At 39.4% G+C, this 16,023-nt stretch overlaps 1 protein-coding gene across 1 annotated transcript in view; it reads right to left on the bottom strand.

Annotated features, from left to right (window-relative positions):
- Positions 1 to 16,023, bottom strand: part of NAV2 (neuron navigator 2) — a gene marked incomplete at its 5' end in the record, with an annotated part of 49,968 nt that overhangs the window by 17,932 nt on the left and 16,013 nt on the right. The window contains 8 exons of the mRNA XM_008942673.1: positions 820 to 965; positions 1,675 to 1,786; positions 2,403 to 2,486; positions 6,847 to 6,921; positions 7,039 to 7,062; positions 8,521 to 8,573; positions 13,657 to 13,845; positions 15,950 to 16,023. The exon at positions 15,950 to 16,023 is cut by the window's right edge and continues 12 nt beyond it. Of these exons, the coding sequence (XP_008940921.1) occupies positions 820 to 965; positions 1,675 to 1,786; positions 2,403 to 2,486; positions 6,847 to 6,921; positions 7,039 to 7,062; positions 8,521 to 8,573; positions 13,657 to 13,845; positions 15,950 to 16,023 (757 nt within the window). The remainder of the gene's footprint in view (positions 1 to 819; positions 966 to 1,674; positions 1,787 to 2,402; positions 2,487 to 6,846; positions 6,922 to 7,038; positions 7,063 to 8,520; positions 8,574 to 13,656; positions 13,846 to 15,949) is intronic.

Below are 16,023 nucleotides of genomic sequence, written 5' to 3'. Positions count from 1 at the left end.
TGCAAATACAAATCAAGCTTTTACCAGCTCAAACCACATTTTATAGTTATACAGATCTGTCTGTATACCTGCAAGATCCAGGGAGATTTAGATTTAGTGGGAAGGAAGGGGTAGATTGCTTTACTGGCTACAAGAAAGGATCTAAGGACTTCAGTCCAAACTACAATCAGACTAGGTCACTAAGGCAGTTATGGTCTAATTCAAAATGGAGTTGAATAGCATATACCTTTCCTCCAGTACAGGGTACCTTGTACAGAGTACATGAGGAGCAAAGAAGGAAAAATGAAAGGTAAGTATTGCAAAATTATGCAAAATGTCCATCACAATACATTTTTTTTAAGGTAGTATTTTTTAATTTAAGAACTCCACAGTAATGTTCAAACAGGGTTCTTGAGGCATTTAACATGTTCACTTAAAGGAAAGCCCTACGAGCCAAAAAGAAAAAAAAACACAATCTAAGAAAGATCTCTCACTGTGGATTTGTTTCTCTTTAATGACAGACATCGAGTTTTCCCCAAGGGGTTGGACACTGTATTACTTTGAGCCAGAACTGATCTTTGACAGCTATTTCTAATTTAAGACTGGCCTCTTGGCTGTTAAGCTTGAATGCAATCCTAGGCAGAGTCAACACAAGCATACACATCACTTATGACTCAATTAAGCCTTCAAAAAAGAGTTTACACAGGATTTACACGGCGCATAGTCCTTGTGCTGACCTGTTGCGTGACGGGAGGAAGGAGGAGCTGAAGAGCTCGGTTTCCCTGTGCATGTTCTGACAATTTCTTATCAACCTCATGCAATCTGGTAAAATCCACTCACCCAGTTCTTCCTCTTCTTTTTCTTTGAATCACTCTCGATGTTGCTGCCTACACTGGAGTGACTGGTGGCACTGTTAATACTGGAGACGCTGTCCGAGGAGTGCTGCCTTCGGATCCGCAGGTCTGTGGGTTGAGCAGCTCCAGGTCCTGAATGGGAATGGAGGTGGTGTCAAAAATAGGGGAAAAAAAAAAATTGATATTTAGTATTAATCGTGCAATCTTGGAAGAAACATTTAGGGCAATAAGCACTCTGACAATTACTTACCCCAATGGATGCACTCTTTCAAAAGTGTGCTGCTCATCCTTATTTCTTGTCTAGATATGCCAATCTCAGACCCAGACCCTTCAAAACTTTCCTTAAGTAATTTGTCCCAGTATAAATTACTGGGATAAGTATAAGAAATGTGGTAAGACAGGACTGTGTTCATACTTTATGTTGGAAATGACTGGGAACACCAAAGAAAAAGAAGCCAAGTGCCTGACAGCTCTGAAACAGGGACCTCAGCTCCCCTGCTCCACATTGGTGTCTACACGGGACAACTACTAAATGCTTAAATGCAGTGAACTCACACTGCAGGCAGAAATGCTTTGTTAAAGCACCTTCCCACCTGTCTAAAACATGCCTTTACTTCTGTAGAATTGACTGCACTACCTACACAGACACCCACTTCAAATCCCCAGGATACCAGAACAACCAACTAGAGTGTGGTCATGAGACAGAGTCCATCTCAGATGGTTACATCAGCTGTCACCAAGAGGTCTAGAGCCCATCTCAGATGGTTACATCAGCTATCACCAAGAGGTCTGAAGTCCCATGAGCACTGCACAGTTGCTAAATGTAGTGCTTGCTTCTCACCTTTGCAGTTGAGCTCAGGGGTGTTGATGACTCCATTGATGGCAGCCTGGGCAGCAGCATTTTGCTTCTTCAGTAGTTCAATTGTCTTCCTTAACTCATTCAGTTCTGAGTCCTTGAATAACAAAAAACCTCAGTGAAGCACTGGAAAATGCAGAGGGCATCTAACTGCTGCAGAGAAGCTACATTTCCATCTCAGCACTGGTACCTGACAGACAATTTGTGGAATATATGTATTTATGAAGAGATGAAAATGGAGTTTTTGATACCTGGGGAAGCATATCCTCAGTAGGCTGCAAAACAGCTTGGTTATTAAGATATCAAAAAAGAGTACATGCTCTGTAATACAGACATCATGTATACTGAAGTACACTGCCCAAACCCCCAGCACTGTCTGCCTTGCAAGATTTTTTTGTGGTGTTTCTCCTGAACGTGCATGTGTGGATGCACTGGAAAAAAACTTATTAGAAAATAAGCTTTAAGAAATTAAGACTTGCATCCTAAGAAACAATTTTTAGGAATCACCTGATCGGTTGCCACAACACCCCAGTGTGGAAAATGAATATTTTATACAAAAGTTTTATTACATTTTACTCTGTTACCACGACCGAGGAAACTAAGACAAACTGTGTATCTGATTCCCACACCCCCAAACCCCAAACAGAGAAGGAGCATGAACAACAGCGGTGGAAAGAGAAGTGAGGACTTCCCCAAAGCCCTTTCAAGCTTGCCTTCTGTTCAGCTGTCATTGTCAGGCTCTGCAGTCTGATCGTCATGTTCCCCAGGCTCTGCTCAAACGCTGCCACCAGGTGAGCCTGAAAGTGAAACCACACACAAGTAGTTTGTTCTCTCCCCACAAAGAAGACTATTCCTACAGGTGTTGGCATGGAGCACCTCCTGCACTGCACTGCTTGTTGTGTAAATCATATGGAGAAATGATGCTGATTAGACAAGGTGACGTGAGTAGAGCACACGCTGTGCAAACGCTTGCAAACACACTACCAGGAACAATTTAATCATGTAAAATTAGAAAAGCCAAAGGTAACAGACCAATTTCAAAATTTTAGAAGGTGACAGCCCCTTCCTGTACAAATACTACCAGCAGCACACCATGAAATGATCCAGTTTCAGGCTACAAACCATGCCCTGCTCAGCAGCAGCTCCTGCCAAACACAGACCTGGGAGCAGTGCTGTGACCTGGCACATCAGTAGATTTCCTGGAGGTGGCTCCTCAGTCAGCTGCTACATCCTTTTTGATACCATGATTTCATCAGCCTGGACAGCTACCTCAGACATCTTCAAACAAAGCAGTAAATTTTTTTGTTTTGTTTTGTTTTCCAGTTTGGAATGCTCATTTACTCTGCAAAATGTGCAATCCTGCATCCAGAATATCTTGAGAACAAAACCACCTCCTGGGTCTCTACGAGTTAAGGTCCTTTGAAGAGCCACATCTCAAACTAACCCAGTTCATGTGCTCAGTTGTTTAAAGCTGTTTGGGTTTTTTGATAAATAGAAAACATATTTCGCCAATTTATTGCAAGTGAAAGATTTTTTTAAAAAAACAAACTAACTTCACAGACTAAGTAACTGAGATTTTTCAAGGACATTGTGAAAAACACATCTTGTCACCTGAAAGCATACCTGATACCAAACAGCCATGGAAGGATGTCCTTGGTTATATAGTCATGCCCCAAGCTACTGCAGGCAGTGACATAAGACCTCCTAACACAAAAAGCAGAAAGGAAAAAAAAGACAATCCCTCCATCCAAACACCTCCTGCTGTTCATTTCTGAAATCAGACATGGTCTCTCACTTCTCATGTGGGCCATAACTAGCATGTGTGAAGTTATTTAGTGACAGTTGTCAAGTTAAGGTAACTCTTGCTAAACAGCTTTTCACAAAATGTTCAGAACTTTCCCCAAAGAATGTTAAAAAACCCAACATGGCACTCCTAAGTTTCAGGATACCCTAAAAATTAAAATAAAACAGAAAATAGTAAATAAAATAGAAATCCAATTTTCAGATAGAGGAAAGCCAAGCAGAAACATCCCTCCAACTACACTACTATTTTCCTTGTGGATATTTAAGGCAAGATGATGCTGGAAGGGACAGAGGTGGAGTCTCACTGTGCTAGCCCAGCAGGAGAACTCCAAAAGCCAAATCAGCCAGTTCGCTCCAGAGATGCCTCCTCTGCAGAAAGGCCTTGCTTGCAACCAAGGTCCAGGTGCTAATCATCATCCAAACCCTCCTGGTGCTTGGCCAATTACCCTTCTCCCTTTTCCCATCAACTTCTGAGAACCCAATGTCCATTATATCAATGACATCAGCTAGGAACTGAAAATGACTGAGAAGTAAAAGGAAGGAAAAGCAGATTTAGAAGATGGAAAGGAACTTGGTAAAAGGGAACTACGTTTCTAGAGCCATGACATGGCACTGTTTTTTATGTCTATACATGTGCACAACTTAGCACAGGCACAGTTCCATACATATTTGTCTCAGCCATAATTATCTACACTAACCAGAGAAAATGATATTTACTCTATTAAAAATAATTATTAAAAATAATCCTATATACTCAGAAAAGTAAAACTGTGTGAAATCTTTCCAAGAGGAAAAGGACATTCTCTCATCTAAATATATACAGAGTAGCAAATACTTTTCACAGAACTATTCCAGACTTATTCAGCAGCAGCACACAGCTGACTTATCCTAAATAACTGTTCTCACATTCGCAGTGAAAACAAACAGGAGCAGTACAATAACATGGGGATGTGCATCTCTCATTCCCAGCAGCCCCTATGAAAATAAGCAGAGCTAAGACTGTGAGAAAACAGCAAAAAGTTATTTAAACCCTCATGCTACACATGTATGAAAATATAAATATTTATTTTAAAAACACAGGGTTTCTGCTGGGCAAGATGAGCAGGAAAAAATAAAACTGATATTCAGGAATCTTCAGTAATACTTTACAAAAGAAAAAAAAAAATCAATGGGCAAGCTGGACCACATGGATTAATATTGGGATACAAATCCTTAATGCTTTGACCTGAACCTTGCTCTTTCAAAATAGGATCAGGCACCTTGAAATTATTCCTATCTGGAGACTGTCCAGTGAGCCACGGAAAATAATCACCTTCACTTCCTAGCTGGAGTGAAACCTTTTCAAACTCCTGCCTGTGGTGGCCTGAGAAGCATCGAAAGCTGCAATGTCTATACAGGAAAATTCAGGGAAAAAATAATAAAGAAAGAGATTAATTCCAATTGCCTAAGGTAAAAGCATTTTATTTTAAAAATCCTGTGTAAAGGAAATGTCCATGAAGCTGTGTCTTAAACAGCATCCATTAGTCTTAACTTTTTTGGGAACAGAGATGAACTTTTACATGAAAAAAAGAATATGTTCTCTGGAAAGAAGTGGCTCGAGATGGATATATTACTAGGACAGTTAGAGCATCTCTGCAGCAGACTGCTGCTGATTTAAGGACAAAAAAAGGGTAGGTCCAAGTTCAAGAAGTTTAAATAATATGAACTTAAAAGTACAAAACTGTAACAAGGTGAATAAAGCAAAAATGGGATATTATCCAAATAATAAATGATGCTAGCATTTTTATTTTGGCAAAGCAAAACAACCACAAAAACCTACCAAAAAAATCAGCTGCCCCCAAACCAAATGACCCCCAAGCAAACACGTACAGTAGCATAATATGTTAAAAACTGGTCTCTGTGAAGACAGTGGTGTAATCACAGACACATTTTTGGACAACTTAAAGCAGCTGGGGCAGCACAGAGTAGCCTGCGCTACTCACAGCTCTTAGAGGCAGGCTACTAACTCCTGTGCTGAGTAACAGCCTACTGAATCTGAACACCGTGTGAAGAACACCACAACAAAACCAAGGCAGAGCTACAAGAGCTGCATAGCTGCCAAGTTCTTTGTCTGAAGGACAAAAACTGGGTTATTCAACAAAATGATAAAAAAAGATATGCAAGAGAATCTGGGTCATACTGTCTGACGTGTAAAAGAAGCGTCTGGATGAAAACCAACTCATGCATCCAGTCCCCTCTGTCTACGGAAGGCAAACATGAGCTTTATTTTTTGGAGGATTTAAAGAAACTTTGTTTTGTGCTCTTGGGAAAGTGGCCGAGTGGTTACAGAGAGTCAAAGCCCTTTTATTTGACTTCCTGTTAACTGTGTTCTTGGGTTTCCTCTCCCATTTTGCAGGCTGGCTGAAGCACTGTGATGCCTGCAGTGAACGCCACGGTACATTCCCCTTGTATCCTTCTCTTGAGAGGTGTTACTGCTCAGACAAAAGCTCTCCTTTACTGGGCCAAGTTTTGTATTTCACCTCTTCAGAGAGCTGATGGACAGGAATGCTCTCTACAGTAGCATGTGTTCTGGTGTTTATTCACTCCCACCAACTAGGATGTCAGTATGATCCAATGTGCTGACTGTTCATCTGTAGCTTATTTACTCTAGAATTGCTTGTTTTTCTAGCAAGCTTCTGTTTTGCAGATTTCTCCTATGTGTGACTACAAGACAGAACACACAAATAAAGTTGCTCAGGGTCATGTCTCAACACCTCCTGGCATCCAAATGTCTTATATTACATCTTCATCAGACTCCTCAGAGGCAACAAGCAGCATTGTCTACACTGGCTAGAAATCAGATCAGATTCTAATAAAAATCAGAAACCTTCACTCTTGAGGCATAACCTCGAAATAGTTCTCAGAGCCTCTTATGCCACCCTTACCTCCTGTGCCATTAGCCCACATGCAGCAGTGAAATACAATGCATTTAAATCCACTTTTCTATCAATTATTATTCCTACCAATAACAGTCTTCACCTGCTTCCCCATTCCACACAAATGGCAAACCAAGACACTATTTATAAAAAGAGACCCTGTCTACAATGATTTTTCTCAAGATCTGAAGATGATTTACATATACATTAAGCCAAATGAATATTATAATTCAGTATTTAAAGAAATAAAATTCAGTAGGAGAAGGGATGTTATTTTTGGAGGGGTCCCCCCTGCATGCAGTTATTTTTTTTAAACACCTAAGTAATGTGAATTGAATGCTATACACGTGAAATCTTTTTGTCACTTAGAAAAACTGGGGTAGTAGATGGTGCATGAAACGAGTTCTCTGTTAGTGTTTGTTCTCAGAGTTGTACTCACGTTGGCAGTCAACTGAGTTGTCAGAGCTGACACTTTTTCTTGGGATGCATCCAACTCTCTTCGTAGCTTGCGAATCTATATTTTAAGAGAGCACTTTACTGCACCACAATACTGAGAAATACAACAGCAAGACATGAAATGCAGAGTGTTGTGACAGAACATTTATGCCTGTCAAACATCATGTGCTCTTACCTCTGACTGGCACTTCTCTTCAGGCTGTAGAATAAAAACAGATGAAAACAGATGAGGATATTACAACATAAGCAGCCTGACAAATTTACAGTATTTTTCAACTTTTTTTTTTCATTTCAAAAACTCTGATGTGAATTCCTTGCTCTGGACATCCACATCCATCCAAGATAATCTCCTCATTTATTTACTCTTCAGGAAAAAGGAATCAGGCTGCTTGTACAGTACTTCTTCCTGCAGGAAGGGATTTGGGCTTCACTTCCCAGCCTGCTGACCAGTGCACCTCTGAGTCTGAGCTGTGGAAGGGTAAAGTCCCATCTCCATGCATAAGGGACTACAAGAAGCTCTGAAGAGCCAAAGCTATCACAGAACATGGCTGATCCTAGGCAGTTCTTCTCCCATGCTCAGATAACCATGGCAGAGAGATCACATTTTTGCAGTTCCAAGTGATGTGAAAAAAAAAAGACGACTCCTGCTTGGGTGTTGCCTCAGCACTGTCATGATGAAAAACTGAGGACAGACAACTAGTTCTCCAAGGATGCCAAGTGGATGTCCTGACCACCCGTTGTGGTCTGCATGATAAAATTATGGCTACTATGGCTTGTTTCTAACCAAAGCTATCAGCTGAGGAGAAGTATATGGTAGGAATTTACATAGTCCACTGCCCTTACGTAAACATGTCCACTATGAGCCACCATGAAAATGATACCCATCAAACCACACTATTAAGAGCCACTGGTGCTTGGGCAGCAAGCACAGAAAGCAGAAACTTAGACAGCAGCTGCTGAGTACTCCCCTTGGGACTCTCAGGGTTATAAACAATAGTCCAGAGGAAAAGAATTGTTCTCCATCCTTCCAGTAAATTATTTGTTTTGGCTTCATATGGCCCACGCTTGAGGCAAGGTCAACAACCATAGCTGGTATTTTCAATTTATTATCAAAGTCTCCAGAGCACATTACACACGTAGCCTCCTCAGAGTGAAACACGTCCGTGAAATCACACTAAATAACACCCCTCTGCTTTCAGGCTTCACAGGCAGTTAGTTATAAATGAACTTCCATGAGCAAGTTCTTCCACGGACTCCTGCATCACACAGGCTTGTTTCAGCTGTGGATGTGTGGCAAGGGTGAACCTGCATCATACTTGCACAGCAGTTTGAAATTAAAGATCTCATTCAATTAACACACCTTACAGAAGTAATTATCTACTGTTTTTTAATAGGGTCGTGATTTAGGAAATGCCCCAAACTGTGATCATAGCATGCTGGGAATCCTTACAGCTGTGAAATACTGACTCAAAAAACAAATTGTTGCTTTTAGGCCATGAGTATCTGTTTTTAATAAGGATATTACTAAATATCCACAGATGTAAACATTTCTTCGGTAGCCCCCCCCCTTGAATGGCAAAAATTATCAGCACAATAAGACCAGTGAAGTCAATAATTTTGGTTATTAAACCCAAACTGTTCAGTCCATTATACTCACCGTCGAATAAATAGATGATGTACTGGATACCAAAGAGAGAGAAGAACCATGAACTAAAGGAAAGAAAATACACACAATGACTATAAATGCAGTAACCACACTGTGAGATCATCACAGATCACTCACTGCCAGCTATCAGCCTACTGAAGAAATACCTTAATGAATTTCATCATCCATCATAAACTTAATTATACTGTTGCACCACCAATGTGCAGCTGGAACAATGCATGGCCAGGTAATACAACCCATAAACTTTGGTTTGGTAAAGCTGTTGTAACAATTTAGTAAGACTTGCTTTTTTTGGGGAATGAGGTGTGGTCAAGAAGATGAAAAATCAATGTTTCTATGAAGGTTTTTTCAGAACTAAGTATCTCTCTAGACAGTTTATCTTAAAGACTCTTGCAAAAGGGCTTACTCAGTCCTTCAACAAATTAACTGAAATGCAAGAGAGATTACAAAAGAAAAGCTTACTGCTTCAGCTTCAGTTTTAGATGAGATTGAGGGGGCAGGTTGTTTTCTTTCTCTCCTAGAAAATGGCTACAAAACCTTTTCTGGGAAAGCATTTATTTCAAGCAATTTTCACATTTAAATATACGTTCAGTAAAAGATACACATGTAGATTAATTCTCAAGGTTGTTGCTATCACCCTAGTGTTATGATTTACATATAATTTTATTTATCATTATGCTATTAAAAAAAAAAAAAACATACCTGAAGCTATTACTTCTGCTACTGAAACATGCAAAACTACCTTTCCTTTACTTTTATTTTTAGAAACAAAATACATTTAACGGAAACTTTCATTCAAACTTCAGGTAACTTTATACAAATCACATGAAATTGTGTTAAATCCCTTCTTTCATCTAAATCCTCCAGCCAAAAAAAAAAAATAGAAGTTTCGAAAAGCTGCCATTTTGCTCTAATTACCTCCTGCAATTCTCCTACCTTCATAATAAATGGGCTCTGCATTCCCATTGACATTATATCCTAAGGCGAGGCTGGATAGAGAAGTAAACAAAGTCTAAGCTGGCTTCTGGAGGAATTTAAGACAATTTAAAAATCCCACAAGAAAGCAAAAATAACTCACACCCGTTTGCTGTTTCTGGTTAATCATATTTTCAATTAAAACGATTTTTCTAGTGAGCTGTTAAGGACTGTACTGCATTAAGAACATAAAAATAACTAGTGTGAGTCAGACCCAGGGTCTGTCTCATCGTGTGCTCCATCTCTGGCTGCAACTACAGCGCATGGTTAGGGCAAAGCATGCAAGGAGGAGGCAGATACCTGCTGATCCTTCCCCAGTAACACTTTTGCATCTCCTGGGAATCAGCAGAGATGAAAATTCCTCAGACACAAACTGCAGCCAGACTATTATTTTTCATAGTTGCTGTGACCTCTCTCTACCATTAAGTTGCTTAACTGCTTCTGAATCCACTGACATATTTTGTCTAACAAAAAACCTCTTCTTGTGTTTAGAACTGTCATTCTTTGCAGTTGTTTCAGGCCTGCTGCTGCTGAATCAGTAATGTCCCAGAGTGTCTCCTGTGATATGAGAATCAATGGATAACCAACCTCTTTACACTGCACTAAATGATGTATTATCACCTCTCTTCTGTCATCATTTTTCCAGGCTGAAGAGTGATCATCTGCTTGAAGTCTCCTCATACCACAGATACCATGCACTTAAGATCTCCTTGTCACTTTTCTTTCTACCTGCAGTTTACCCTTTGGACTGCTTTCCTCAAGATAGAAAGCCCAAAGCACAGGCAATGCTGCAAAGGTCACCAATGGACTCAGATGAAGCTTTTCAAATTATTTTCTGGTTTGCTTCCCTGTATTTTCTTCCTTTGTGCAGTTTTTACTAATAGAAATGTATTTTAAAAAGCAATCGTATCAACTGGCCAGAGAAGAACCAAACAAATCTCCTTACAACTGACTGAGGGACACATTTTTGAGTTAGAATCAGCTGGAATTTTTAAGATCATATTGAGACTTTAATGGAAGGAAAGAAGAACCAAAATCAAAGCAGGAGAAGAACACAGAACTCTGGGAGTCACACTTCTGCCTTGTAAAACATCACCACTACATTGCTCCAATGTGTATATAATTTGAGAATTCTAGTTTTGAGGACAACTAAGGAGTTAATAATAATTTTTTTTGTGTAATTTCTTTTTAAAGTGTCTACAGATGGCTACTTTAAGGCTATTTAATTAGGAGCCTGAAGGCAGTTATGCTCTTGATGTGATGCAGTTAGCATGCATCTGCACGCAGGCTACAACCCCAAATTGGTCTAGAGCTATTATTTTAAAGCACTATAAATGTATATGCAAGCATGTATCATTTTTCATGTTAGAAAGAAATGCTCTAGCTGTGTTCAACTGTCCAAAAAGTAGAAATATCAACAAGCACTGCAGTCAGTAGCATAAAAAAGGAATAAAAACTGATATCCCAACGACAATGAATTGAATTCCTTTCTCTCTGGGAGGTTGAAGTATCAGGGTGGAGCCCATGGCAGTACAAGTTCCTGGGGAAGACTGATGGCCAGGGCAGTGGGGATACTGGAGAGCCAAGAGACCACTTCAGTTTTAGGCTGTGGTTTCTCCCCTGAAGTTCTGGATAGTTTGGAGGCTGTTCCTGTTGGCATCTCTCCAGTCCTGAAACCCATCCTACCGAAAGAATTCTGCAAGGCTGACTAACATTTTGACCTACATGCTGTGCTGGAGAACAAGACTGTACTTCACACCATGGAGACAAAAGAAACAAAGGCTTTTAAGAATAAATCCTCGCTGTGACGAAGATAATAGGGATAAAATGTCTTGTAATCTTATGTGCTAATAAATAATTACGAAGTGGATTGGTAAGCTTTACTTAAGACCTGGATTTATGCTTCACTGACACTGGCTCATTGTATAAAATTAATTTGTTCATTAACCACCAATTTAATTTCTACACTGCTTTTTGATCTATTCTCTCGAGGTGAAGTGACTGATGTATTCACACTTGTCCATCTTATCTCCCATTCTGTGAAGCTGAGTTAGAGGCACAGGACAAGCACAGCACAGCACGCACATAAGCCATATTCAGAACCACTTGCTCACTTGCAAGTTGTGATTCCCCAAGAAGTAAGTAGGGCTGTAAGCCAGCTATCCTTGCCTTCTGCACAGCCAGAAAAGTGACAGAAGATCCTTAACCTCAAGACAAAAATATACTGACTGCACCTAGACGTTCAGCCCATCTGGTTAAGTAATATTATCATTTTACATGCCAAAAATTTAGGAAAATCTGAAAGGGACTTCTTCAGCTTGTACACTATTGAGTCAAATTCTCTCCCTGTGCACAGAAGTGATCCTTTTCCACTGCTTTCAAGTCCATCACTCAGTAGACTTTTCTTGGACATAATTTTTATTACTTTTTTCAAGTGAATGAAAAGCACTTTGTACAATATTTCACCTAACTATTGCCTTTTCCTTTTTTTTTTTTTTTTTTTTCAGTGCATTCATCCCCAAACACATCACACTTATGAAATGTTCTTTCAAACTGGCCTGTCTCCTGGACAAGAATTTTGAATTCAAAGACCTAGTTTAACTTCCAACCTGACAACATGGATTTGCTGCAATCTGAAGCACACTTAAAAGACTAAGGTTGCTGTTATATTTATGATGTCTTCAACAAAACCTGAGTAAGTTTTGCTGTAGTAGCTCTTGGAGTAAATCATCTAAGTATAACAGAGATGCAGTGATTTAAATTCCTTCACAGATTATAGTAAGGAACATTTTAGTAAGAGCAGGATTGTTCATCACAGAACAGAATTCAGCTCACTAAGCATCTGGCAGTCTTTGACTGTTCATGATCTTCTAGCTTTCTGGGAACATGGCACAAAGAAAGGTTAATTCCTCCAGTGACAGTTTTCAGCCCTACTGTATTCTAGTAATTTTCAACCCTTAATGAATATCCTCAGCCACAGGCCTCTAAAATGCAATTAAATGTAATGGAGTTAGATTGGCTAAAACTCAATAATGAATGGGCCCTGAACCTTTCTGGAGCAATATCCAGTACATGTTTCCTACCTCCTCCAACGGCTGAAAACTGATGGGATAACCAGTATCTCCAGGAAGGTATCTTGGGGCTCCCCAGGGCCCCTACAAACACTTTAATGTGGCTCCCAATCATGCCTGGCTCTAGGGGAGCAGCAACAAAGGAGCACTGGAACTAACAGTGCTGAGTAAGTACAGGTCCTCAGCAGTGGAGGAAGCAAGCCAGCAAAGGCTTGTATGACCTGTAGTGATTAAGTACTTCACAGCCAACCAAGCTCCAAACCCTTGGGAGAAAGGAGATTTAAGCCTTAAAATGCTCATGCTGAAAGAGCTTCCTATGACCTTCCCCTGAACCACTCCCAGAGCTCACCCCGCTCCTGACTTTTCCAAGTGCAATGCTTCAGTGTTTTAACACGTGCTCAGAGCTACTCTTCCTACAGCATAAGGTTGCTTGATCAGTAGCAACCAAACTAAATATTTATTTATAGGTAAATAATTTTTTCTTCTCATATTTACTTAGGTTTCTTTTATCAGGTACGATTACATGTTTGAAAAGATAGTAAGGAATTAAAAAAAAAGAGCCTAGATGTTTTGAAGAACTCGTCAGGTCGCTTCTGTGCATGCTGTGGTAACAAACCAGGACATTCAACAGAAATAAAAAGACAACTTCAGTACAGATTAAATACTTTAAAAAATAACTGAAATAGAAACAACAGTCTGTCTGACATCAATTACTTCTATTACAAACAAAAGCATGGAGGCCCAGGGTCAGCAGGATAGTCATGTTCAAGGAAACACTTCAGTATGCTAACTCCAAGTGTTCTGAGGTCACTAGAAATGAAGTCTACAATGTGTTGAAACAATTCCTCCAAGTCTCTAGGTACAACACTTAGATGCTTCCCTACGTTTGGGCAAAAGGCTCACTGAATGAACACCATCAGGACTAGCACCAAAGTTTTATCTAACATGGAGAGCTCCACACAGACAGAACTGTGCTCTGAAATGACCCCTATGCTAAACTGAAACCCACCAAATTCATACTTGCTTTATGGACAAATGCCACCTTCTGATCATTTCCAGGACCAACACATGCTTTACTAACCTTCTTCAAAGCCATCACGGAAAGAACCAGACCGGCTCATGGTTCTGCTCTTCTCATCCAGGGACATGGAGCTGTTCCTGAAGCGCGTCTCGCCGTAGGGCTCGTAGGGACCGTCTGCGTTGGAAAGGCTGTGGGTGCGCAGCATGGCTGGGTTCGACAGGCTCATCTGGGCTGCAGTGGTTGGGCTTGCTAAAAAATGTGAGAATAAACACCCATTTATCTGCGTGACCACAAATTTTCATAGCTAATTTTGCTGCGAGTAGCAAAACACTATTCTTTAAGAAAAAAAAAAAAATCCTCTCCAGGCTTCATTATTTTTATCTGTTCAATGAATTCAAGTAAGAGCTGCACAAATCAAGCTAGTGAATAAGAAAACTCAAGGTCATTTTAAAGAGTGGGCAATCTGCCTATGCTTCTACAGACAAGCTCAGTCAACTCACTAACGCCTTCTAGGCAAGCACTAATTAACCATCATTTAATTTGGAACAGTCCTTCCTCAAAAAGGACCAGAACGCCCAAAGGAATTTAAACTAGTACTTCACCTATATAGAAGAGGCCTTATGAACTATCTTCCTTCAAACCCTTCAGGTTCTCAGAAAAACAACACTACCCCATGTATTTAAGTCACAAACTTGAAGAGCTTTAGTTTCTTAATAGTTGTGTATTTCAAAATTGTTTCTTTCCACTATGAGGGCTTAATAATTATACAATATCAACTTCACCTCAAAAGCCAATTCTCTCCTACCCCATGTTTAGAGTACACAGCACCTACTCCAGTTTCACATTTTTAAAAAGAACTTTTGTGCTAAAATTAAACCTGCTATTTGCTAAGAACTAGTGCACTTGTGCAAAAAAAAGAGAACACCAAAATAGGTGTTCAGTTGGCAGGTTTCTCTTGGTGTGCTGCCACTGCCTGTTTCTGTATAAACCATCAACTGATACAGACTATTGTAGAAGATAAAGTAATTCAGTTTACAGGTATTCAACTTTAATATCAACATCTGCTATTAAATTAAACCCAGTGACCTCTCTTGACTCCAATATCTCCAAGCTCTTAGTAACACAGAAAAATATCTTCTTTTTTTTTTTTTTATTAGTTGCTTGTGGCCAAATAGCTTTTGGAGCTTACTAATGTAAATAATCTTCAATATTATCCAGAAAGGGTTAACTTTCTGGGCCTCTAACCACACTTTTTTGGGGGAGGTGGATCATTAAGTCCATTTAATGAACTTTCATGAGGGTTTGTTAGCTGTTGGCAATGTAATTACACTGTGTGTATATTCAGCTGAAATTCTGTTAAGTGTCAGTTTATTTAAAGCTGTTTATTTAATCTGTTTCTTTTCAGTGTGCTCAAAGAAAGGCTCTAAACCTTTGCTGCTGCAACTCAAAACTACACTAGAAATAAGGGACTGCACGAGCTGCTGCAAATTCACACAAGAAGTTCATAAGTGTAGGCTTAATTATTTTCTGTGTTATTTCTTTATCATTCTAGAAAATACAGAGGGGCTTCTGCAAGTCAACAAGAAACAGAAAATGTCTGTTTGACTCAGCACTTTCCAAATATCACTTAACTTAAAGGCTATATATATATATACTGTTAGAAGTGATTTACATACCTAAACAAATTGCAAAGGCAACTAAGTCATATTTAATCAGCACTAACGCTTTATATTAGTTTATTTCAACTGTTAAGGTCAACTAGAATATGCAATGCTTTCTGGATCCTGTCATCCAAATTCTATTGTTTCCTGCATTTAAAAAAATGTTTACTTTTATCACTGTAATTAACTGAAGGAATGGCTTTTTGCCTAACTTAAAATTTTCCTGACTTTCGCATCTTATTTCAGACTGCAGTTGTGCAATATTCCAACAAGCTACATGAAAAATACATATAAAAATACCTTCAACTGATGAAACTGGCACGTATAGTAAGTAATATGCTTGGATTTAAAAAAAAAAAAAAAAAAAAAAGAAAAGAAATAGGTAAGCAACATCTTAAGACCATTAAACACAGCAATGTGTGATAGTAATAAATATCTCTACTGAACAGCTCAGAGTTTATATTAAGGCACCTGATCGCTCCCAGAAAAGCATTTTCAAAGAGTTACTGCAAGTATGTCACCTTTGGGCATAGGAGATAAAAATGTTAATTAGTCACACTCATTTCAGTGCAAGTGCTTCCTGAGATTGAATGTGGGACTTGGAGCTGCTGAAAGAAAATTCTATTGTGTAATATGCTGTTTTCAAGACACACAATGTACTGCTACGATTATCCAAACAGATAATTATTCACCAAGCTGTGAGAAGTTAAATCTAGTTCCAGAGGGTGATGTTATGCTGGATCCAGAGGAAAAAGGAGAATTGGCA

Source organism: Merops nubicus, unplaced genomic scaffold, assembly GCF_000691845.1.
Source record: "Merops nubicus isolate BGI_N331 unplaced genomic scaffold, ASM69184v1 scaffold20646, whole genome shotgun sequence".
In the NCBI taxonomy this organism is placed as follows: Eukaryota; Metazoa; Chordata; class Aves; order Coraciiformes; family Meropidae; genus Merops; species Merops nubicus.
The sequence above is the reverse complement of the archived record's forward strand: the minus strand, read 5'-3'. Positions and strand labels throughout refer to the sequence as shown.